This window comes from Haliotis rubra, unplaced genomic scaffold, assembly GCF_003918875.1.
Source record: "Haliotis rubra isolate DU_JTF1 unplaced genomic scaffold, ASM391887v1 Scf118, whole genome shotgun sequence".
Classification (NCBI taxonomy): Eukaryota; Metazoa; Mollusca; class Gastropoda; order Lepetellida; family Haliotidae; genus Haliotis; species Haliotis rubra.
The window spans coordinates 6,003-32,324 of NW_025765092.1; the positions used below are offsets into that span (position 1 = coordinate 6,003).

The 26,322-nt window shown below is 38.1% G+C and overlaps 1 protein-coding gene across 1 annotated transcript in view; it reads left to right on the forward strand.

Annotated features, from left to right (window-relative positions):
- Positions 1-3,119: 3,119 nt before the first annotated feature.
- The window catches only part of LOC124259364 (protein mono-ADP-ribosyltransferase PARP14-like), a 31,370-nt gene continuing 8,167 nt past the window's right edge, over positions 3,120-26,322 (forward strand). Inside the window, 24 exon segments of the mRNA XM_046693494.1 lie at positions 3,120-3,708; positions 4,096-4,290; positions 9,379-9,621; positions 10,027-10,269; positions 10,488-12,203; positions 12,402-12,908; positions 13,246-13,310; positions 14,366-14,524; positions 14,527-14,610; positions 15,266-15,487; positions 16,488-16,539; positions 16,890-16,939; positions 17,084-17,305; positions 17,739-17,960; positions 18,295-18,382; positions 18,622-18,753; positions 19,667-19,732; positions 20,350-20,529; positions 20,950-21,153; positions 22,014-22,240; positions 22,561-22,641; positions 22,799-23,123; positions 24,216-24,355; positions 24,757-24,931. Of these exon segments, the coding sequence (XP_046549450.1) occupies positions 3,120-3,708; positions 4,096-4,290; positions 9,379-9,621; positions 10,027-10,269; positions 10,488-12,203; positions 12,402-12,908; positions 13,246-13,310; positions 14,366-14,524; positions 14,527-14,610; positions 15,266-15,487; positions 16,488-16,539; positions 16,890-16,939; positions 17,084-17,305; positions 17,739-17,960; positions 18,295-18,382; positions 18,622-18,753; positions 19,667-19,732; positions 20,350-20,529; positions 20,950-21,153; positions 22,014-22,240; positions 22,561-22,641; positions 22,799-23,123; positions 24,216-24,355; positions 24,757-24,931 (6,187 nt within the window).

Here is a 26,322-nt window from a genome sequence, read left to right on the forward strand (position 1 = left end):
AGTCTTGCCGAAGACCCGGGTTCTATTCCCCACATGGGAGCAATGTGTGACAGCATTAAACAAAACCCAAACCAAATACAATGTGTGAAGCCCATTTCTGGTCTACCCCGCCATGATTGCTGGAATATTGCTAAGAGCGGCGTGAAATAATGTATCATTTTTTTCTAATATTCCATTTTTGGTTATATTTCCATTCATTTCAAAACAACAATATATATATGTGTTTATATATGTGCATATACATGTACACAAGATTGGATTTCATTTAAATGTCATATCTAAAACATTACACAGGGTTGCTGAAAAGCATATGTAGAGACGACCATAAGACCAGACGACGAGACATAATATAATGGCGTAAAGCTAAAATCAGTCACTCACTCCTATCAAGTTCTCTGATAGGTATTTGCATGTCTCTGAAACGGCTTCAGGTTCCTCACATGTGGATGTAGCAGAAGCGCTTTCTCAAACTATTCCAGTACTCACAAGCCACGGGCATATTGTACAATCCAATATTAATACAATATAGACAATTCATAGAGTATATACATATTTACATTAAGATCATATCCTTAGTATAACAAACAGTTCATAGAGTATATACATATTTACATTAAATCATATCCTGAGTATAATATACAGTTCATAGAGTATATACATATTTACATTAAATCATATCCTTAGTATAATAAACAGTTCATACAGTATATACATTTTTACATTAAGATCATATCATGAGTATAATATACAGTTCATAGAGTATATACATATTTACATTAAATCATATCCTGAGTATAATAAACAATTCATACAGTATATTACATATTTACATTAAATCATATCCTGAGTATAATAAACAGTTCATAGAGTATATACATATTTACATTAAATCATATCCTGAGTATAATAAAGAATTCATAAAGTATCTTACATATTTACATTAAATCATATCCTGAGTATAATATACAGTTCATAGAGTATATACATATTTTCATTAAATCATATCCTGAGTATAATAAACAATTCATACAGTATATACATATTTACATTAAGATCATATTCTGAGTATAATAAACATTTCATAGAGTATATACATATTTACATTAAATCATATCCTGAGTATAATAGACAATTCTTACAGTATATACATATTTACATTAAGATCATATCCTGAGTATAATAAACAGTTCATAGAGTATATACATATTTACATTAAATCATATCCTCAGTATAATAAACAATTCATACAGTATATTACATATTTACATTAAATCATTTCCTGAGTATAATAAACAGTTCATAGAGTATATACATATTTACATTAAATCATATCCTGAGTATAATAAACAGTTCATAGAGTATGTACATATTTACATTAAATCATATCCTGAGTATAATAAACAATTCATAGAGTATATACATATTTACATTAAATCATATCCTGAGTATTTATTTATTTATTTATTTATCAAATTACAGGTCAAGGTACAGTAAATAAACATTGATAAATCCTTAAGTGTTTTTACATTTGTTTTTGTTAACAATAGTGGAAATGTAGTAGTGTTCGGATAATTATAATAATATGATGGAATATATTTTTCTATACAAGTATAATGGACAACAAGTTAAAAGTGGTGTTCCTCTTCAATTAATTTTAAGTTACATAGTTTGCAAGTTCTTTTTTCTCGGTATATATTTGTATAACGGCCAGTTTCATCAAGGAGATAATGGACAACAAGTTAAGAGTGGTGTTCCTCTTCAATTGATTTTAAGTTACATAGTTTGCAAGTTCTTTTTTCTCGGTTTATATTTGTATAACGGCCAGTTTCATCAAGGAGATAATGGACAACAAGTTAAGAGTGGTGTTCCTCTTCAATTAATTTTAAGTTACATAGTTTGCAAGTTCTTTTTTCTCGGTTTATATTTGTATAACGGCCAGTTTCATCAAGGAGATAATGGACAACAAGTTAAGAGTGGTGTTCCTCTTCAATTAATTTTAAGTTACATTGTTTGCAAGAGCTGAAATTCTGTATGAATGTATGTTACCATAATGCGTTTCATGTCTGTTTATGTCATTAAAATTGGAATTTCAACATGCATGTAGCCATCTTTGATTGATGCATAATTTGAACAGTGAGATAGCCACCTTTTGTAGTAAACGTTTGTTGAAGACAATATATTCGTGATTAAAAACATAGTAAACATCATCTCAGAAAGCCCTAAACCAATGAAGCTGATACTTCAAACAATTTTCCCGTCAATGTTGACACCTGAATGTGTTTACAAATTTCGAATCTGATTTACAAATGGCCACGATGGCTGCTATATTGAAAAACCTATCTATGGCCATTGTCATTTCGCCTCAGTAAGCACTGCGTTAGTGGCTCTGTAAAATTTTCTCCTGAAATTGCCAGAACAGGATCGAAGCAAAACGTTGGCATGCTTTATGTTTTTGGCTATGGTATTACTTGAAGGGCTATGTGTTGCAGTATGTATTGCTTGTTCTGCAAAAATAGAACCACTCTTTAGAGATGACCGTTTTCAAGCATGTATAAGAAGCTAAACCGAAACGTCGCTATTCTGAAATTAAAGAAGTTGATCATCCATAAAGTCTTGTCATCTCTATACCATCATTTTCCAGAATGCCACTCAAACAAAAATCATTCTTGCCGGTTTTGAAACATTGAGGAAATGAAGTTACTTGTTTTCATATTTGTTAATATTGTTTTCATCAGAAGTTCTGTCGATACTGTTCAATACTGACAGCAGCTGTTTTGTAAAGCTATTATCCTTCCTGATATTTTATCTATTGCCAAAATATTGTACTGAGATGCAGCAACATAGCCTATTATTCAGTCAGTATTTCAGTTTATTGATACTGAGAAAATAAACCAATCCAAACACTACCCGTATACGTGAACGACATTGTTTTTTTCGCTAAAAGGTTCTTAATCTGAATGCTTATGTAACTGAAATCCATGTATTTGTTTAGGGTTTTCTTTCAACCAAAGGGCTACTTGTGTTTGCATAGGTGGCTGACAACATTTCAAACACAATTACAAATAAAATGTATAATAATTTAATATATGATATTAATATTATAATAAAATAAATTACAGATGACGATGCATTCTCTGAGTGCAAACAATGGTTCTTCATCCCCTACAGAAAATGATCGGCTTCGTCAGGACATTCCAGAAGAACCGACACATTTTGAGTCGATGAACTACAATGTGGAAAATCCGCAGACGCGGACGAGAGCAGGTATTTCTGAAGAATTCATGTCATTGAACAGGAACTATTCCAGCACAGCCGGAAGTCAACAGACTTCACATGGTTTTCGACCAAGATACCCAAATTATGTTCCTTACAACCATCCAGTATATCATCCGGGCATTCCAGGTCCTGCTCATCCACAACGGCCATTTTATCTTGTCGATCCAAACCAGTTTTACTACCGGCAACATCCTTACCAGTACCCACGTGTTCCTGTTCCAAGCTATCAGGGACAACCACCTCTGCTTGATTCAATTTATCCATATCCGCCACATTTTAGATATGGTCCACCGTCACTGCAACCTCCCCCGCCACCACCACCGCCACCGCAACCTCCCCCGTACAGAATGCCAGCATCGTCCCTCTCCGTCGACCACCCAGCCAGTTCCGCTAATGTGGCAAGACCTCTAGAAAATACCACACAGCATATAGGTGAGAACAATTCAATGAGGTCATCTATGTTTGTTTGCTTTCCGACCCTTAGAACCAAAAAAAGTCGCAAGTTATAAATGTCAAGAAGAGACTGTATGTGACCAACCCTTTGGACAATTTGTTGAGTGCTTTTGTCATTCCAGTGAAGTGACAATAACGTTTTAAAAATCCAATCTTAAATGGCAAAAGGAGAGTGTATGTGACCAATCAATTTGGACAATGTTTTGAGTGCATTTGTCATTCCCGTGAAGTGTAAATTACGTTTTAGAAAACCTAGTCTTAAATGGCAAAAGGAGAGTGTATGTGACCAAACAATGTGGACAATTTGTTGAGTGTTTTTTGTCATTCCAGTGAAGTGTAAATAACGTTTTAAAAATATCACTCCAGTTCACCAACTGAAGTATCCTGACGAAATGAATACAAGAAGAACAATTGAAGTCCATGGGTGTGACTTCGGTTCAGGAAGTTTGGATAAGTACAGGTTCTTTTTTGAAAATGAAAGACGAGGAGGAGGAGATATAGAAAACTTCCAACACGACGAGGAAAACAACATGCTTGTCATTACATTCAAAGACTCTGAAGGTATGTGTTCTTGATTTGATACTTTAATGTCAGCAATGCATGTACATGTAAGTATCGTGTCTATAATTTATAAGAAGCAGAGTTGCGTCCCTAGGGCGTTACTTACATATATGATGGTACTCAATGTCCGTTTTTTTTTGCTTATATAATAAATAACATGACAAGGGGCCTAAACCAAATCATTCAGCCGATTTAAGTGCATTTTAGATCATTCTGAGTGATGTCTCCTTCCTGTTAAGATTAAGGTGAGGTGAAATTGGGTTTTACGTCGTTCTTGAGAATATTGCGCTCATATGACGACGTGCATGCGTGTGTATGTGTAGGTGCGGCTGATTGTACTAGCCCAAACTAAAGCTGGTTTTATAGTGCTAGCCCACTGAGATACCATGCCGCAGTGAAGCACGATTATACCCCACTTCCGGGCTCGTTGCCATCGTTTCCTTTGTTAAAAGTGAAGGTGTATTGACCGGTACACCTGTCAAAAGTGTAGGTGTATCAGTGATACACCTACACTTTTTCATTAGGGTATACCGAAGCAATGAAGACACAACAAACGGCGAAATATAATTTTATTTCAGTGGACTCACATAGAGATTTCGATTGTTTCAAAATCTTCCATATCATCCAGGTCGAAAATGTGACGCTAACGAACTGTCAATTTGAGAAAGAAAATCCTCTGTCCACTCTTCAGCAACCATGGCCGACAAACGTGTGATCTTCAAAATGTGTTCTGTGCCACATGCGAGTCAGAGAACGCATGAGCATTGGTCTGCCCATACAAATGTCAATTATCAGTAATTTTGCGCATATTTTGAAATCATTCTTGCGCCCGAACTGGTTTTTAAATCGTGTGAAATCGTGCAAGCCCGTGCATGCACGTGCAATCGACTGCTTATAGTCTATTTGCAGTGACAACATACCGATGAATATCACATAAAAAAGTAAATCAAATAAAGTGAAACTAAGGTTGCAAATCCCCATAATTTTAACTTGCCTATTGAACATCAGTATCAACAACAACAAAGTGAGTGAGTGAGTTAAGATTTTAAGTCACATCGGCAATATTTTAGCCATATCGTGACTACAAACAAGTTATAATTTTACAATAGATAAAGGTAAATTATAAAAACCTGTCAACAAAGGACAGTAAAACACCTAGTATATCACAGATTTCAATCTAAAACTGGTATTTAACACTAAAATACTTTAACTATAGAGGACAATACAATATAAAACAGGCTATATATTGCCAACAACTGAAGTTAGATCACCATGCTAGGAACCATGGGGACTTAAAAACAACAAAGTCTTATAGGGATGGTGACGTTATTTCCTGTGGGTTTTATAGATGGAAACGACAAAACCGTTACCACTTTCGTTAGAAATTTTGTTAAAAGCAGAGTCGATTTACAATATTGACTATATCATGAGTATGTGTTTGTTTGACGCTGCATTCTGCAACGCGGTCTTCAAAGAATCGAGATTTGACCTGACAATCCAGTGATTGACACACTGATAAATGATGACTGAGCATCTGTTTATGAATCTCTATAAAATAGTGATGTTCGCGACAAGGAGAGTGTACCCTGCCTCGCCCGTGGCACTCATTATACACACACGGAAAAGCGTTTCATCTGTTCACCTGAAATTTGGTACAAGTATGAATTGCATCAGACATCGTTTTTGTCAAATTTGGAATGTTCTCCACATGTCTACCCTAAAACATTTTTAATTTTTACTGAGGCCTTGAATTTTGTTACCTCGATCGAAACAAATTCTGAGCAAGAGTCATATGATGGTCCTTGGAATCATGGAAAAGACATCATGCTCGATTGTACTTCAAAAGTTGTATAAACCGAGTCAGGATCTCTTGGAATATTGCTCAACATGAAAGGAAAGTTGACTATTGCAAGTTCAAAACATCCCAAGGATCTCTTGGAATATTGCTCAACATGAAAGGAAAGTTGACTTTGACAAAACATCCCAAGGATCTCTTGGAATATTGCAACAAGTTCAAAACATCCCAAGGATCTCTTGGAATATTGCTCAACATGAAAGGAAAGTTGACTATTGCAAGTTCAAAACATCCCTTTTGTCATACAGCCTGAATGTTTGGTACTCCCCAAATCCAGGATTTACTTTTACTTTTGTTTGCAGACGATATTGATACGTTTTCATTTATGGTAAACGGTTTGCAGAGACAGCTGAATATTCTTCAAACATTTTGTGACACATGGGGATTAGAGTTGAATATGGATAAATCTAGTATAGTTGTTTTAGAAACGGGGGTATAGTGGCACATTCTGAAAAATCTTCCAGTCGATATTAAATTGGTCCATGGCATGTAGAACCCTCGCAGCACAAGCTAAGAAGGCATTAATTTCTATTTTCAAACTTTTTGAAGTAAATAAGTTTATTTCATTTGATTCTGCTTGCTTACTTTTTGACACTAAAATAGCACCAATTTTGTTATACGGATCAAACTATTCGAGGCCATTAGAAAATGTCTATGCATCCTATTTTAAAAGATTTCTTACAGCAGGTAAATGTGCTTTCAATAAAGCTATACTTGGCGAAATAGGACGTTATATATATAACATGCATATTGAGAGTCAAATGAGAGTTATTAGATACTGGATTAAACTTATAAGAATTCCTGATTATCGCTACCCCCACCAAAGCTATCAACTATTGTTATCACTAGATAATTGTGGAAAGCATTATGGACTTCAGATGTTAGAAATATGTTATTTTCAAGTGGGTTTTCTTATGTTTGGTTTAAGCAAGATGTTGGTGATATAAAAATATTTTTGTCAACATTTAAACAACGAAAACAAGATATTTATGTTCAGAATTCGTACGCATCAGAAAATTTATCCAGTTTTCTTAGTCATTATTCAAAATGTAAATCGATGTTCGGACCTGAAAAATATATCAGTGTTCTTAATGATAAGTCCCTTTTAAGAATTTTTTGTAAATTTAGAATCTCTCTACGTGCCTTAAAAATACAACGTTTTAGAAAAGATAATAATACATTGGAAGATTTATCATGTTCTTATTGTTCTTCTGGTATATCTGAAGACGAACACCATTTATTAGTCTGTGATGCCTTCTCTGCCTGCCGAAAGAAGTATTTAAAATACTCTAATGATACCCCACAAACGATATATGATGTACTTAATTCTAATAGTGCTGATATTATCAAATCTGTTGCCATTTTCATAAAACATTTGATGTCCATCCGTAAATCGCATGTAAAACTATAATTTCATGTCACGTGACCAATAGTTGAAATTGTGCATCTTCAATTGTACTTTGGGCCACTGGGCCTTAACTACTGAATAAAACCTGTCTGTCTGTCTGTCTTTCTGTCTTGTGGAGAGTTTATTGTCACTCTAAATCTGTATGCGTAAATCTAAAATGAAACAGTTGAGGCGGTTTCACTTGCCTCCTTAATTTCAAGTTCAGGATCGTAAATCAGTGGAAGGGAATTGGCTGTTTGATGGTTATTGAATGATATCACGTCATCGCTCTACTTGAAGTGTAATTTAAACTTCTTGGCCAAATTACCTTGGTTTGATTTTGTCAACCTGAGCAGAAATTCTGATTGTATGCACAAAGAAACAGATCCGCAAGGAGGGGAGCACAATTGGTGCCCATGAGGATGCCTACTTCTTGTCGAAATGTTTTGCCCCAACATTTTACAATAAGTTATGGAGAAGTCCAACATTTTACATATTGTTTTATCAGTAAATTACATTTGCTTTAGATTTTGATCAAATGTCCCGCAGCTCTGAAATTAGATATGTAGGTATATCTTGGTTTCAATATGTTTATTTACAAATGCCCCATTAATTAAGGAATGAAGTGTTTCCTTACGTTTGTCATGTCGGATTCACATGGTGATAATTCTGCTTGTCTCAAACACTTTCTGTGATTATCGAGAAAGACCTTCCTTGATAGTATTATGGTTAATCATTGAGAAAAGGATTTGGTGGTAAATATGCTAGACCCAGCAATATATCTCTCGTTAAGATTTCGGTAATAAAGTATTGTCGGAAATAGAAAAAAACCCCGTTTTTAGACTGTTAAACAGTATCCCTAAAAGTTACATAATTGCAAATAGCATATGTCGAAATAACCCACATCGGCCTAACTGGGCATTCAGTGGGATGCGTAATAGGATATCCAGAAAAGCATGTTTACTCGTAAAATCGGGCAAAATTTACGAATAGCTGCTGAAAACAACAGATCAGACTATAGATGCCAATTAGGACAGACTGGTATGACGACGGACCGTCGACTCGACTAGCATGAAATGCATGTGCTTCCTACAGGCACAGTGTCATCTCAAAGATATTTTATGCTTTTTCTTGTGTGTTGAATATGTCTCATCTATTGATTTCCATCTTACGTGTCTTTCTTTCTTAAAGTTTATGTTCAGTTATGTAAAAGGAGTATGATACCCATAGAAAAGCTTAAATCAGCCATCGTATTTAATGTCTCAAAATATATAGGTGGCACGACAATCCGAAGATTTGTAAATTGTTATGACATGCCGTTTACTTCCCCAGTTTAATTCCCCTAAAGGACTATCTTATCTTAGCTGATATATCTATCCCCCGGCCCGACCCCAACCACCGTCTGCGACACCCGTTCTTGTTTTGCTTTTGAGACGAACCTCCTACCTGTTTGTTTTAATAGTGATAGTTTCAGTTTTAAAGTTATTATGTTTTCACGTCACCTATCATTTATGATGAAGCCATGTCTAATTTCAAAATTGGCATATAAAAATTGTCCTTTGTAGTACAATATCATCGCACTCTAATTTGCATAAAGCCATGGTCTGTTTCAATTAAGTCGATTTGGACCGCATTGCTCATTTCTGCACTAATCTCTACTCAGTAAAGTCCTTTTTTTGACGTTTCCCTTCTCCCTACCACTGGGACTATAGTTAGGCCAAACTTAGTTTATCAGAATATTTTACTTACACATATTAACTACATAAATTGTAGATGTAAATGTGAAAAAACCCTCATTTTGTTTTCTATTTCCGACAGTACTCTACGTTTGTTTGAATATTTACAGTCACACAGAGGCTCGTGGAGATGGGCAAAGTTACCATAGCAAATGAAGAAGCGGAAATAAAACCTTATACGCCCTTGCCAGTCTATGTGGACAAAGTTCTTTTGAAGTACCCGGGTGCACACCACGATGAGGGCTCTGAGGTCCTATCCATTTATCTTGAAGCAAGGGCCAGTGTTGAGGTGAAGAGCGTTAGGAAAGGAGCAAAAGATGATGCGTTGTTAGTAACGTTCAACAGCCCTGTTGGTAAGTTCAGTAACGTTCGCTCATAACGAACTGACGGATGTTACGAAATCCCACATATTTTAGTCGAAAAGCGTTTAACGAACTGCGGATACTGGGCATCCTTTTGCGCTGACGTTGAATATGTACGTGTCGACCTCTAGATTGGTCTGTGTTTATGTATATCTTTGTATATTATCATACTTGCTCATACAGCCTCTAACAAACGGGGCGGTGGGGTAGCCAAGTGGTTAAAGCGTTCGCTCGTGACACCGAAGACCCGGGTTCGATTCCCCACGTGGGTAAAATGTGAGAAGCCCATTTCTGGTGTCCCCCGCCGTGATATTGCTTGAATATTGCTAAAAGCGGCGTAAAACCAAACTCACTCACTCACTCACTCTAAGAAACGACATTATGCCCTTCTTTCAGATATACCCAAACTCCAGACAGCCTGTAACCTGAAACCATTCCAAACAAAAGCAGTCACAGTGTTCAAAGTACCTGCCACCAAGGTACTGATAGCTGAGCATGTCCCAGTGTCAATTGCCCCGGAAACCATTTCGGATTACTTCGAAACCCGAAAATGTGGCAATGATATGCAGACGGAAGTAGTCAAAGTTGAGGGATCAGGTCAAGATGGATGCTACCTTGTCCATTTTGCTGACCACAGAGGTGAGGAAAAAGACTGTAATACATAATCTGCTTAAGACCAATGGGGATTAAAGTTTATTCAGTCTTGAATTTAGTATTGATTACTGATATGTCCTGAATCACTGGTGACATGAAAGGCATAGTGATGGCTTCAATAATATTGATATCAATGAACATATAGAAATGAGGTATGAAAGAAACATATTTACCTGTTAAACGTAATTCGTTTGTTTTCTTAGTTGTTGAACAGATAAGCTCAAGAGTGCACACACTTGGAGAAGAAAGTATAAAAGTCCATCTCCATCACAAATGCATAGGACGGCAGTCTCCCGAGTTCACTGACGCTACATTATCCCAGATGTCAGATGGTGTACTTGTTGAAGGTGTTCATCAAGTTGTACCACGATTTCTTAGGAAGTCACCCAAGGTACTGAGAAACATTCAAGAAAAACTATGTGGTTACGGATTGTCACTGGAGTTGAATGAGTCCAACCAAGTGTTCGTTGTCCGGAAAGTTGGGAGTGAGTGTGAATCAAAAGCTGCTGGTGGAATAGATGTTCAGGGTTTGGCCAGGTCAGTCATAAATGAATTTGTTCTTCAGTTTTCGGTTCCAATTCCCAAAGAATTGCGGGACAACGTTGATACAATGGTAAAACAGATCAGTGTTGATGAAACAGAGGCAAAGATGTTCACTGACAAGCAGGTCCTAGCAATTGTTGGTATTCCCTCGAAAGCTAATGAAATCAAAGGAGACGTTGAGAAACACATTGCCGATAGAATATCCTCAAAAGGCCTGAATAAAATCGTAAATGAAGAAGTGTATTCTTTACCACCTCTTCAAGTCAAATTTCTTCGGGAATGTGCTTTTAATAAGGGAATGAAACAATTCTCAGGTGTGAGTGTCAGGTATGATGGAAATGTAATCAATCTGTCTGGTCCAGAGGCCTCTGTGAAAGAAGCAAAGATTCAGTTGTATGAACTTGCACATGGAACGCAAACTTCAGTGATTGAGCATATTTCCCCACAGCAGCTGGCTGTGCTTCAGAAAAAGGCAGTTGAGGAAAGAGTTAGGGAAGAACTGAAGAGAGATGGAATTGAAGCATCATGGCATACAAAAGAGTCATCACTAGAAGTAATTTCAACAAGTGAAGAAAACGTAGGGCAATTTACTGAAATGCTGCTTCGTATTGTGGTGGAAAGAATTGTTCTCCTCGAAGGCAAAATGCAGTTAGTCATGCAATCAGAATCGTGGGCAAGCTTACATAAATCGTTGGTTGATTATTTATCCGACACCTTCAGTATTCACAATGTCCAAGACAAAGGTTATCTTCTCATTGCTGGGTTAAAGGATGATGTGGAAAGTGTGTATGCTGAAGTCACAGAGTTCCTGTCATCCAACACAGTTAAGGAGACATGTCTTAAGTTTCCCAGAGGAGTGCACAGATTCCTTCTGGCCCACAACAAAGATGCGGTGGCAACAATTGCTAAAGATTTGAAGGACTGTCATGTCCGAATAGTATACCAGGAGAATGGAGCGGAATTTACCATTAATGGCTCAAAAGAAGGAATAGACCAAAGCCGAAAGAAACTGACCTCCCTTGCTGATAAAGTCCAAACCCATAAGGAACTACTACAGAAAGCTGGCATGGCCAGAATGCTGAAAACAGAGAAAGGTGGAAGGATTGTCTCTCATGTCGAGAAGATTGAAAGGTGTATGATTGAAGTTATTAATGGGGAGGAGAAGGAGGAGGAAGAAGAAAAACAAACAGGACAAAATACAGCAGCCAGCCCAGAGCCAACATCTACCATAGTGGCTGTCTCCAACATAGCTGGTGGAAGGAAGCTCTATGTAAGAGAAGGAGACATTACCACCACGAAAGTCAGTGCTATTGTCAATGCTGCTAACGAGAGATTGGATCACTGTGGAGGTCTTGCCAAATACATCGTTGACAAAGGTAATATCGAATTTTCAAAAGTAATAAAAAAATGTACAATGTCTAAAATTAGTTGAAGTTTAATTGTTGGTTGTATATTATAAAGAAACGATATTTACAAATGCATACATTGTTAAGCAAGTGTTTAATACGGCAAGGTGGATTTATCAGCCGTATAAAATCTGGCAGGAAAGAAAATGAATTTTGGACTAATTTCAGGTGGACAAGAAATACAAGAGGAGTGTGACAGGCATGTGAATTCCTATGGTCAGGTTCTGGATGGAGATGCTGTGTTGTCGGGTCCAGGAAGACTTAAAGGTAGCTGTGACTTCATTGTGCATGCAGTAGGGCCAAGATGGGAAGGAGGCAAGAAGAAAGAAAAAGAACACTTGCGAGAAGCTGTCACCAGAAGTCTGGAACTTACAGACGGACGTGGGGGTAGTTCCATTGCAGTACCTGCTTTGAGTGCTGGGATCTTTGGATATCCCACAGATGCTGCTACAAAAGTTATAACAACTGCAGTAAGAGACTACCTTCAGAAACATAAATCCAGTACAATCAAAGATGTATATTTCTGCACAGATAAACGCAACACTGTGGACAGCTTTGTAAAATCTCTGCAAAATGTCTTGGGGGAATCAAATGTACTCATTCAACCACGATCACAAGGCGGGGCAGGTGCTCAGATGCAGCGTTCATCCCGCAAATTACCGAAAAGAGTATCTGGTATGTACGCTTGACTATTGCAATTAATAGAAAGAGAGACCTCGGCATCTATTTCTTAATCATTTTAGTTGTATACAGTAACTGATTCATAAAAGGGTATATTTCTGACAAATCATATTTGCACATTTGTTTTATTCGTACTTACATCAATAATAATGTTGGCCAATGACTGCCATGATGAGCCATATTTCTATCAGTGTAATGAGAAGCAAAGTTGAATTTGAAGGCGACGTTCCTTTCATCCTTTGACGTCGCAGCAAGACATGAGTGTATATGTGCATAAAATCTATAGCGCCTCTCATCCCATGTTCTAATTGTATATATTTGTTCATTGTAGCACAAACAGGGATGGAAAGTGGATATAAAGTAAAGTTGGTTGAAGGGGACATTGCTCAACAAAAGGTATAACACTTTTAATTACCCGTATTTATCATCGTCTGAATATAAACTACCTGGCAAAAGAAAGTTATCACCAACTTCACTTGACCCCAAAAAATTAGAAACAAGAACATATGTGAGATTTATGATAATTATTTTTACAAACTTTGACTGAAAATTCATTGTAATGCTGGTCTTGCATTTGTCGTTATTCATTGAGAAAGAGTCATATGGTCAATGGTCAAAACTAAATTTTACACAAAGCAGAGTTCATTCAAAAAGTGCATAGAGAGTCACATAATGAGACAGGACTCAGGGGACACATCATCAAGAGCGAGTCCGACCACCATGGGCATCTATACAGACCAACACACATCTTATTGTCAGTCGGCGGAACACGTCAGCGGGAATCTCGCTCCGTAAGTCCAAGAGAGTCTGTTCCTGTCGGTTCACTGGAGGTGGTACACGCTGTTTCAGCTGTCGATCAAGATGATCCCAGAGAAGTTCAGTGGGGTTCGTGTCTGGAGAACGCATTAGCCAAGGCAATAGATTGACGTTAACGTTGTCAGGGTATTCATGAACAATTCTGGCGGCGTGAGGCCTTGTGTTGTCGTCCTACAAAATGACTCCTCTTGGCTTATGTCGAATATACAGCACCACGAAACACTTAATCCTTGCATCGCTGGGTATTCAGATTTCCTCGGATGATAACCAGTCTTGTTCTCTGGCCACAAATGCCGTCCCATACTATGACGCCTCTTCCGTTGAAAGGATGAAATTCTTGAACGCACTTTCGGTCGCTCTCCTCTACGTTGAAAAACTCAAACTCTGCCATCGTTTCTAAATCGACTTTCATCTGTAAAGATCACTCTCTCGCAGTCACGTCGCTGACACCATCACAGTTCGTGTCCACTGCAGTCTGCGTTGACGGTGTAGACGGGTAAAAGCCATTCCACAGAAGGGGCAGTAAGGCTCGTATTCCAGCCATACCAAGACGTCGAAAAATTAGAGGAGACAGAAACAAGATTAGTATAAACTGAATTTTTACTCTGATAAATACATTGTTCATTGTGTTCTAGGCAGATGTTATTGTCACCACAAGGAGCATAGACATGGAATTACAACATGAAGGGCCAGTGGCGAGGAGACTTATTGAAGTCGGTGGACCAGAATTACAGGCTGCCCGTGGAGACAGAAAGACAATAATTCTGGTCCAATTGTTATCACATCTGGTTACAAGCTGACCTGCAAAAAGGTGTATCATGTTTATTTGAAGCCATTCTCACTTCGAACACAAACGTGGTTTCGTCAGTCGCCGCCAAAGGTATCAAAGGTAAAGCTGTATTGGACAGAAATTAATGTCATTGGTGAAAGGTGTCAACATTGGTGAGCTTCAATAAGGATTGTTGACATTTTCCTGGATAATTAGAATTAAAAAAAGTGTACTGGTGTATGTTTGGTGGAACAGGTTTCCTATCCCTTCAAGTTTTGAGTGACATGTAAAAGGTCACTTTCACTTGAGGTCACGTCATCACATGAGTCTCAAATAACTTGTCTAATTAATTAATTAAAAACAAATCATTTTCCGTGCTCGAAGTACGAACTCATATATCATGGTTGTGCTAAGGTCACTTTGAATTTAATTCCCTCATAAAAAAACTCAAAAGTTGCATTCTGGAAGCAATGGCTGGATGGCAAAACATTGTTTTGCACCACCATAGTTTACCAGGGAAGATATTGTGAAAGGATGACGTTGAATTCAACACCAATTCAACAGTTCTCATCATATTTCATTTTTTTTCTAACTGCACACCTTCAGTTGGGAATAAATACATACGTCGCCATAAAGCGCTGGTGATATTACAAACAGTAAACATGCCATTAGATTTAGCGTTTATTCTGTTGATGACCATAACTGTGCCTGTCCTCACACAATCGTTTTGTGAATTTCAGTTGAACACAACGAATTTATTTTCCAGGATGTCACAGACATAGTGAAGGAATGCTTAACAACTGCTGGCCGACACAACTGTTCAAGCATCGCAATGCCAGCACTTGGTATAGGGAATGCTGGATATCCCCCAGATCTGGTAGCCGAAGCTATGTTAACAACTATAAGCGACTTCTGGGCCCAGAACCCAGGGACATCCCTAACAGACATAAGAGTTATCCTGTACCCTAAGAACAGGAAGATCATACAGGTTTAGTGTATTTCTATTCACATCACAATCTTTGTGTTACACCATAAAATGTTAAAGTCGGTCTTCAGTATTCATCGAAATAGAGTGTTTGTATTCAACGGGTGTATCATATGCTCAATGCACTTGTAGGATTGAGAATATATTAAACAGCCTCATTATATGTAAACGTTACCTTAAACTACCAATGGTTGATCATCAAGGTAACGGCTGATCACCTTATAACAAAACTAGGAAGATTTGTGATATGATAATTTTTTACATACCATCTGACCACATGACCCTTGTGAAAGGTCAACGTTAACTAGAATTCGAAAAGGCAAACGCCACGTAAAATATCTAAAGGAACATCATAGAGTATGACAAAATATATTTCTTGAATATCTCAGTAGCAAATATTTCATGTGGAGAATGACAAATTATGTTTATAGAAATACTTTCGATAATTGTATCATGGCATCGTTATCGTTCTTAGATGAATAATAATACAATTATTTACTATGTCGTAATTACTGGAATGGGAGATAGTTATGGGCACCAATTGTGCTCCCCTCCTTGCGGGTCTGTTTCTTAATGTTTAGCAGATATTTCTTCTGGTTTTGGCGCTTCTCTTTACCATATCGTAATTACTGGAATGGTAAACTATTATTTCAATGAAGCTGAGGGTAAAGTGATAAAATAGGCAAACCCAGGTAATAGCACGGTCTTGGTTTCCATAGTTATGATGCCAATTACACGCAAGAACTTTCACCAACAGCATTCTCACAGCCAGATCTCCAGGTCTCTACACTCACATATCCAAAATGACTATGGCCGACATACATTGTCAATTTCTTATTTTGAACCCATGGCTACCACCAAATTCATGATGCCAGTAAGTAATATAGCATTGTCTACTCACATCAGTGTTGGGTTACTTTGATGAAATGAAGGTCTGAAACCAACATGACATAAGCTAATTTGTTTACGTTTCTGATAGGAATGCTATATGTTGATTACACAGGTGTTTAAGGATAAAGCCCAGAAAATGGAATCGGATGGACAAAGAACTTCACGTGAGTTGTACACGTGTCTCTTTTCGTTTAGTGCCACTGTAGTTTATGTCTCCATAGTATCATGTATAAAGTAGATATCAAACATGTAAATACTGATTATTAGCTTGCATGAAATCCTGGACAGGTTCCCAGCTTCCTGTGATTGGTATTAGACTAAAAATGACATGTGTTGATTACACTATGTGACCATGTTTACCGTTGTGGGACCTTGTGTCATCATTTTTTATTAGTCAGCCACTTAGCGATCTGTCACAAACTCAAGCGCACACAGGCTGATCTAATGCATGAATTCTGATTGCAATCCAACACAAAATCAACCATATTCTAAAGAAAGAAAATTTATGCTTCAGATTCTCGGAGGAGGGTGATCCTTACACGTGGATCAATTACCAGGTTTAAGGTAAAAACACCCAAAACATATTATACAACATGTACACACGTATATATTTTAAGACGATTTGATACATTAATAGGAATACATGTTTTATTTGTAACAACATGTTTTCCCCCTCATACAAATGCACATTTGCAATTTACCACACAGGCAGACGTTATTGTGAATCCAACAGACCGTAAGCTCAATCTGACAAGAGGCAGACTATCAAAGGCTATATCAGATGCTGCGGGTCCGGCTATAGAAACCGAATGTCGAAGAATATACCAAACTGGATTTGAAAGACTGGCAGTGACTTCAGCTGGTCTTCTACAAGCGTCTGAAATCTACCATGTTGTCATACCTCCGTGGGACGCTGTGCAGGGCAGTGAGGTATTTAAATAAGTATGCCATCATATTCAGTATTCCAATTGTCATGTTATCTTTCTCCCAAAACGGCATTTGACTTCGCGTGCAAAAGCAATCAATTATGCAATACACGCTATCTGATTCTGCAATTACACACAGAAACTGAAATTTAACTCATTCTGCAATTACATACTTTACAGAAACTGAAATTTGGAACTCATAAAGACTGCAGTTTACGTTGAACTTGAAAAATATTCTATATCTGACACAATCACAGAAGTATAAATTGCATTTTATAAGGTACTTATTGATTTAAACCTGCAAATGTTTTTGTCACAGTTGAACAAATGTTTTTTGTCACAGTTGAACAATATGCTTGAGAGCAAGAAGTCAGGTAGCTGACACTGATGCAGTTTGTAATTCGCTTCCAACACTTGATATCTTTTGGTTACACTAGAACCTGCACAAGGCTGTTACTCTCTGTCTGGAGGAAGCGAGCAGAAAACAGCACACAAGTTTGTTGTTCCCAACGCTTGGGATAGGATTGTCCGGATATGATAAAGACGTGTCTGCCAGGATAATGTTCCGAGCCACAGACGCCTTCTGGAGATCCCATCCTGACACCAAGCTAACTGATGTCAAGATTGTCATATATGACAAAGACAATGATGTGGCAAAGGTAGGACACATCTGGAATCTAATACAGAAACTATAGCAAGAATCATTGTTAAATATGGCTAAGAATATACGAATGTCTGCTGATAGGAGGCAGTGGGGTTAGCCTAGCGGTTAAAGCGTTCGCTCGTCACAGCCGAAGACCCGGCTTCGATTCCCCACATGGGTACACTGTGTGAAGTCCATTTCTGGTGTCCCCCACCGCGATATTGCTGGAATATTGCAAAGAGCGGCGTAAAATTAAACTCACACACTCACTGTTGATATGATTATGATGATGCGGAGGTATACATAGTTCTTACCAAAATAGATAACAGCCAAATCATTCTATTTCCAAGGCATTTGAAAAAGAGAGCAGATCATTTTACGGCATGCCGACCTCAATCAGGAGGGGTAGACAACTGAAAACAGACAACGTATGCACAGGTTGGCGCTTTTTTCCGATATGTTAGACTCAGTTATACCAACCATAATTTAATCACACTCAACCTTTCTCGTTTATGACAATGTATAGATCATAACTGCCTAGTGTTTGATTTAGCTAAATGTCCTGAATAAAATAGCATAAACAATAAATGATGACATCATCCATATGTGAGTACCATAGATGGTTTTATGGGTATTTACTTGTATTAAATACTTCCTTTGACATATACACATTACAGATGAACCATATGACGTAAGTGGAGGAGTCACATTTGGCAACATCCACTTCATTCTGAAGCATGGAGATTTGTTACAAGAAAAAGTGGACTGTATCATAAATAGTGTGGATTCACAGTTCAATCTTCAGAAAGGTAATTCCGCTTTAACAATTCCATTATTTCCGAAATTTGGTCAATATTATTTTACTATTTGTTTGTATGTAGTTTTGGACCGAACTCAACAATAGCAATAATCCAGCTATATGGCGGCGGTCTGTAATAATCAAGTCTGGACCAGACAATCAAGTGACCAACAGCATGAGCATCGATCTACCATCCGATCCTGTTAGTCGCCTCTTACAAGCCTGGGTTGCTGAAGACCAATTCTAACCCAGGTCCTCAGCGGATTATTACTGATATCTACTACTCGAAAAGAGTTCACGAACATCATAACTCGGGGACTGTGTGTTGCTGTTGCCATTATTCTTCATTAAATACAGTCCTGTGGAAAAGATATATTTCTCGTTAACCTTTTTGGAGAAACATTTATAAAACGGCAACACCAAAGAATTGAGAACAAGTCTTAATTATCCCACGGATTCCATCAGTCATATAAGGCAAAATAGTGGTGAACTTCATGACACCAGTAATTTAAGAAAGGATAAACACTTTTGTCCTACACTTACCATGATTTTGTATGCTTGATGTTCGAAGAAAGTTTCATTATGAACACACACAAAGAACATGATACCAACCCATTTCAGAGCCTATTTTGAAGAAAGTATATTCCTTTAGCCATCTTTGTTGTTTGTTACATTTATATATCAGATGCAGATGTGAGTATAAGGGTTGATTTCATCCACGATTAAAGTGTGGGAGGTATAAATGGATTCAGAAAGTCCAGCGTGGTTTTTCAGAAGTTAAGGGGTTTCGTCACTGTGTGAAAGTGTGAGAACCAGAATACATTTAAGCATTTTTCTAAAACAGAAAATATGTCATCAGGATGGAAGACCATGTAATATTACTATTAAGAAAATTATCCTTTACATAACATATCTACTTTCAGGAATAATTAACCAGGCTCTCTTGCGAAAGTTTCCAGGCGTGGGAACCGATAACCGAACACAAAAGGGTGAGCTGGAAACGCTTCGGCAAGGCTTATGGACATATAGCGTCAATGTATTATAGAGTTGAAGGTTGTTTTCAGGACAGGCTGCTGAGCATAATTGTAGAAACTGATATATCTGACAGTTTTGTGTTGTTGACATCATTCTGCTTGATTGTATATCCCATCATGATTGTCATAGTTCTTCAGAGAACATTATATGGGTCAAATGTGTTGCATGCACAGAACTTTGGCAAATAGTCTTGAATGTCTACTTGTCAATATGTCACGGCCCAGAAAATATAGGATATGTCAAGCACAAGGCTTCCTGAATAATTACATATTCTAGAGAGAACAATAGAAGAGTTGCACTTGAAAATTTATTGCAATATTGTTTGAAAAACAACGGCTGTGAAAACTACATATGGGTTTCACATTCATAGTGATCGGTATATAAGTAGCTAGATTTAATTTCTATCCCATATGTTTTCGACATAAACCAGTGATACCAAAACTAGATATATTTATAAATTGGGTTATTTAAATTACTATCATATCTAGTCCATGTCCTAACAAGCATGATATTTGAACCTAAATTTAATTTTGATTATATACATGTATATTCTCATTACGTTTTCCAACAGAAAAAGATGTCCGTTCAAAAGGTTTAACAGTGTCACAAGTAGCAGGAGCGACATTCAACACTGTTATCCACTTTGAGGGATTTCACTTCGAACATGACGTTAAAAAAATACTGAAAACCTGCATCAAACAGGCAGATAAACTGTGCTGTTCATCTGTGGCTCTGCCAGCCCTTGGACAAGGTAAGCATTGTACATGTAGTATCCATTCTGGAATAGAGGCGTCACGAGTGGACACGTCAATTAAAGCGATGTAAATCTCTGTGCAGACTAACAGACTAACATCCCTTAGACATGATATTGCTGGAATATTGCTAAAAGCGGCGTAAGGCTAAACACACTCACTCACTCACTCCGCTGAAGCCCAAGCCCTAAATCAATTTTTATAAAATATCTTTCAGGGTGAAAATATGGAGATTATAGCTGTTACTTAGTGACTCGAACTAAAACATATTTTGCTGAATCTGTTGCATAAGGGTGTTTTGAAATGGTTATCCATCATTGTACTTCCGAAATACAAGAACAAAATCAGTCAATCGTTTTGGGGAAAATATATACTACTCAAATAAATAAACTGTTTTCAAAATTATTCAATTTGTCTAGGGCCTCGCGGGGGAGTTCCTGAACATCTGCTGATGGACTATCTGTATGATGCTCTGCAAGACATGTCGAACTTGAAGTATGTCACAGAAGTGCGACTCGTTCTTTACGAAGCAGACAGGTATGACCGATTCAAAGAATTTCTGACATCTCTGCTGAACAGACGAGGGATAGCTAAGAAGCCTTTCTTTGGTGACAGGAATAAAGGTATTATGACTGATAATGAAACAGATACATGTCAAATCTCTTTACACCTATATTCGCCTTCTTTCCTACATTTAGGGATAAATATTTCAATGTCAAAACAGTAAAGGACCTTTTTAATAGTGTTAATTATCATTTAATCATTGATTTTTTAAAAGAGATAGATTTGTTAAATGAATTTTGATATATGTTTTGTAAATAGATAAGGTTTTATAATTGGTAGTTTAGATTATCAACTTCGATTGTTAGTGGCTGTACCCTCAAAGGGGGTTGAAGTATTGTAAAATTATTGTCCTCCTGAGGTACGTAAGTCCCAAAACATTTCAAGTAAATTTAAGTATACCAGGTTTTTAATCGTAGTATTTTTGTCATTTTAATGTATGGCTAAATCTCAGTATAAACGCCAATGGCTGAAGGGATGGTGTAAATCCTGCTAGGGTCCATGCAGGTAGCAACGGTACTGTAAGTCCCCATGGTCCCTAGTATGGTGATCTACCTTCAGTTGTTGGCGATCTATAGTCAGTTTTTATATTGTTTTGTCCAGATAGTGCTATTAGTTTTAACTTTCCACACTAGTTTTAGTTGTAATTGTGTTATACTAGTTGTTTTACTGTCCTTCGTAGACAGGTTTTTACCATATACATATATTCCATTTCAATGTGAAATATGTTCTCGTCACGATATGGCTGAGGTATTGCCGATGTGACGTTCAATATTAACTCACTCACTCACTCTTTCCTACATTTCTGTAAATTGTATGACTAGGAGTAATGTTTTTAGCCCAGATATGCTAAATATGGTCCCTGTCCATGTGTTTTTCTTACAATGTTCAACATGACCAACAACTTCCTATTCCCCTGTAGGCCAGGGAGGCGCGAGGCCTAAAACGCAACCCGGATACCCTCAAGCTGGACCCCGACTCCACCATGTCCAGGAACACATTCATCCTGATGGGGTCGTAGTGAAATTCTTCTCCGACAACCGTGAATGTATTCATTCTGCAAAGGAGAAACTTGTAAATGCTTGTAGTGAAGAGTTCGATGACCAGCTTGTTCAGCATGACACAGTCAAGACCTTGGATGAAGAAAAAGTTTGTCACCTCCCGTTTTTTTAGTAAAACTACGAGAAATGTGTTGATTTCTTTCAAGGGCTTTCACAGTGGATTTGTTTGGGAAAAGGTGTTACAGTATTATAGATTGTGACACACTTACCACAACATGAATGCTCTCGGGAAGAATATTTCACTTAACTACAACCTTTTACAAATCATTTATAAAGTTTTCATTATTGAAACCATTTATTAGTATTCAGTTACACATTTGTTTTTGTCTTTTGGATCGGACAGGATTACTGTTAACTATTAGATTCAGTTGATGAAATAGATGACAAACAATGTTGTATCTTATTCAGATCTGCAGGCTACAAGTCATTGCGAAGCAGCGTGGAGTGTCCATAGATATCAATACACGCATTGGTAGAATTAGATTACAGGTAAGTCGTCACTCGGACATCTACATTTACCTTGGCATCTTTTTATGTTAGCTGTGATGTTCAGTAATATAGGTAATTTGAATTAACACTGAATGTCGGGGATGTCATCTTAGGCTTTCTTGGAATTCAGTTTCACATGATGCGTTTCCTAATCCAGGGTCTAAAGGACGACGTTGCTGCAACCCGAACATCTGTGTACGAAATCTGTCTGGAGCAAAAGGATGATGAGCATGCAGAAGCTGTCGGAGCCTGTGTGCAGTGGTTCTACATGGACGTCTTGGACAATGGGGACGAGGAGCTGGTGGAATACGACCAGAATACAAACAAACTCATTGAGAAAAGATTTAGAGGCAGCGAAGAAACCTATGAACTTGAAGATATAGAAGGGATGAAATACATAATAGACTTTAAGGACATGGTGGAATACAGAGACGATGACATGAGCACAAAGGTCACCGTTGTCAGAAAGGATCTCATCCAAGGTATGTTGCAGTGCACACTACTCAACCAGTAGTTGTTGCAGAATGTATGCGCATCCATCAAATATAGTCAAAGGCATTTATGTGGGTGATGGAATTTAGATCCACATTGTGATTCAACGACCGTCAAAATTCTATTATGTGACATATTGTTGCGTAGAAAGACTGAAAGAATATTCTTTAGTTCCCCCATATTTTCGGCATTAATTGAGTGGCACACATGTGTAATTAAATATATAACGTACACATCAGGGTGTAACTAGCACGACATCCTCTTCCCACTGAGACCACCTTCATAGTGCCGAGGAGCGTCTGTCTAGAGTGTTTCAATCCATATACCAAAAGGCGTTCCAAGCTGGTTCTTGGTGTTACCTTGTCAGCCGTTCAACATTAAGGGACTCAGCCCAGAACAGTTCGGTGAGGTGAAATTGGGTTAACGTCGTGCTTGAGAATATTTTGCTCATATGACGACGTGCATGCGTGTGTATGTGTATGTGCGGCTGCTTGTACTAGCCCAGACTGAAGCTGGTTTTATAGTGCTAGCCCACTGAGATACCATGCCGCAGTGAAGCACGAATATCCCACTCAGACACATTATACTGACTCCGAGCCGACCAGTCCTTGTTGTACCCATTAATGCCGACCGCCAGGCAGGGACCAACAAGTACCATATTTTAACGTCTTTTGGTATGACGTGGTCGGGGATCGAACCCGCGACCTTCCGCTCACTGGGCGGACGCTCTAACCACTACACCACGGGGACGGTCAGAACAGTTCGGTTTTGAGTCAGTAAACTGTGACTGAATGGGGTATATATGTAAAACTCTGGTACTTTATGAACAATCTAAATCTGTTCAAGCAGCCACGAACATGCACATGCGATAATCCCAGAACGCGCCTTAAAAACGTATTTTACTTCATCTTCTCCTCCTCTTTCCCCCTTCTCCTTGTTATCCTCAGTTCTCTCTTTCTCCTCCACCTTCTCCTTCCCTTTCCCCTTCTCCATGTTCCTCCCCCTCCTCTTTTTCTCCTCCGCCCTCTTCTTTTTCAGTAAATTATTCATTTTTGTAAATGTTAAGTGTTTTTTGTGGTCAGCTGCGGAGTTCGACCCTCCACACAATTGGGAGCCTATGGGTGCCAGTGAGAATCTAAAGGTCTGCAGGATAGGACACGACAGTGCGGAATACCGAAATATAGCTGGGTCATTTTCCAGCTCAAAGAGAACGATAATAAAAGTGAGTATTACACCACTTTTATACACGCATGTATTAAATTTTAAATCATATTCTTCCTGCTGCATCTGTATCGGTAGGTATGCGATATAAGTCATTGTTTGAAAACTGCAGTTGCCTAATTGTGTTGGGAAGTCCTAGGACAAGAGTACCCCTTTAAGTTACTATATCGAGTACGATCATTTCATTAACAGACAATAGTGTTCAGACACTTGTATTGCATATGTTTGGGATTATTCTCTTCTTACACTTTCATAGCCTAGGTGTTGACATATGACTATGAAGTTGTCGCAATCCATTTGCTTTCTCCCAATTGGTGAACTGAACTCTTGAGGTGTACATTGAGAAATTGGAATTTCTTACCTTTATTATGAATACGTGTGTATTTTTCACCCTGCTGTCAGATCGAGCGTGTCCAGAACAAGTCTCTGTATAAGCAGTACATGGCCAAGAAAGAGGAGTTCAATAAGAGACAATCCGCGACAAAGCAGGAAAGACAACTCTGGCACGGAACAGCTACAGAAGCCATACCTTCCATCAACAGTTACGGCTTCAACAGGAGCTACTGTGGCAAAAATGGTAAACTAATAAGATTTGTGACAATTTTAGTACGATTTGGTGGAAAGACACAAATAATGGTGTATGGCAGTATTTTATAATACTAGAACCAGTGGGTCGTAATGGAAAGGTACAAATGTTGTGAAACCATATGGAACCAAGCTACAACACAACATGTTTAAGATATCGGTCATTTAATAAGCAAATCACTACAAACTGATACCCTTTTAGGCTCTGTACACCACTTCGACCCTTACTTCACCTAGAGGGGTGGTAGAACTGGCCCGGTTCTATCAATTGGCTGGTCACGCCAAGCCCTGTGCATGGCTTTTACATAACTGCACAAAATTTTATTTGGAATTGTTTACATTTTAGTCTTGGCACCCTTTGTTATTGAACAGCATTTGACTTTGTAATATGTATATTATGAACTTTTCCTAGAGTCTTATGCCCAGAAGGCAGTGGCTCATGGGCCAATCTGGTTGAAAAATTAATCGTTTAGTTTTTCTGCTTGAGTATATCATCCGAGTATCCTTGGTGCTGCAAGTCGGAGACCCACTTGTTTTAGCATTGTCCTTGTGATACTCCGTGGTGGGTGGGGAGCTCAGATGATGAAATTTAAAAACTCAACATGGCTTACGAAACCCCACTAAAAAGAGCAAACGTCCTCTTGAAAATGATCCTCCGGAAAACGACTTCAGACTGCCCAAACAAATTGAGTACTGGCCATGTTTTGTTGTTATTGAAACAAAGATGACACCCCACTGAAGTTAAACCCTTTGCTGTGTCTAAGGGTATTCAAGGCATTGCCGGTGATGTAAAGAGCATTAAAAGATTGCGTTCTGGTGCGCTGTTGGTTGAGTGCAGCAAAACAACAGTCAACCAACTTGTTACCACAGATACTTTTGTTGGCATTCCAGTTACCATGACAGCCCATAAAACTCTGAACACGAGAAAGGGAATCGTGCGAGTCCGCGATCGCTTGCTTGCAGACATGTCTGAGCTTGATATAGTTTCTGAGATGAGAGATCAGGGTGTCCTATATGTCAAACGTTTTCAACCCGTAAAACAACACAACCATTAAAACTAATACCTATCTTTTTTCCTTCTCTTCACCCACTGCTCCCAAATCACTTAAGACACACAACAGAAGATTGTGACAGTAATGACAAAAATGCACTAACTGCAAAGGGAACACCCATCAATTCTCTAAAGACTGTCCTGTTTGGAAAGAGCAAATGGCTATCAACCAAAAATATTAGTTTTGCAGACGCAAAGAAACTGGCCCAAAGCTCAGAACAAACACAAAGCTATAAGCTTCCATTGCCAGAACGTCAGTAACACCATCTGCAGTCACCAAATCATCTGCGAGTTGTCAGACTAACTTAACATGGGTGAAAACAGATTCCTCC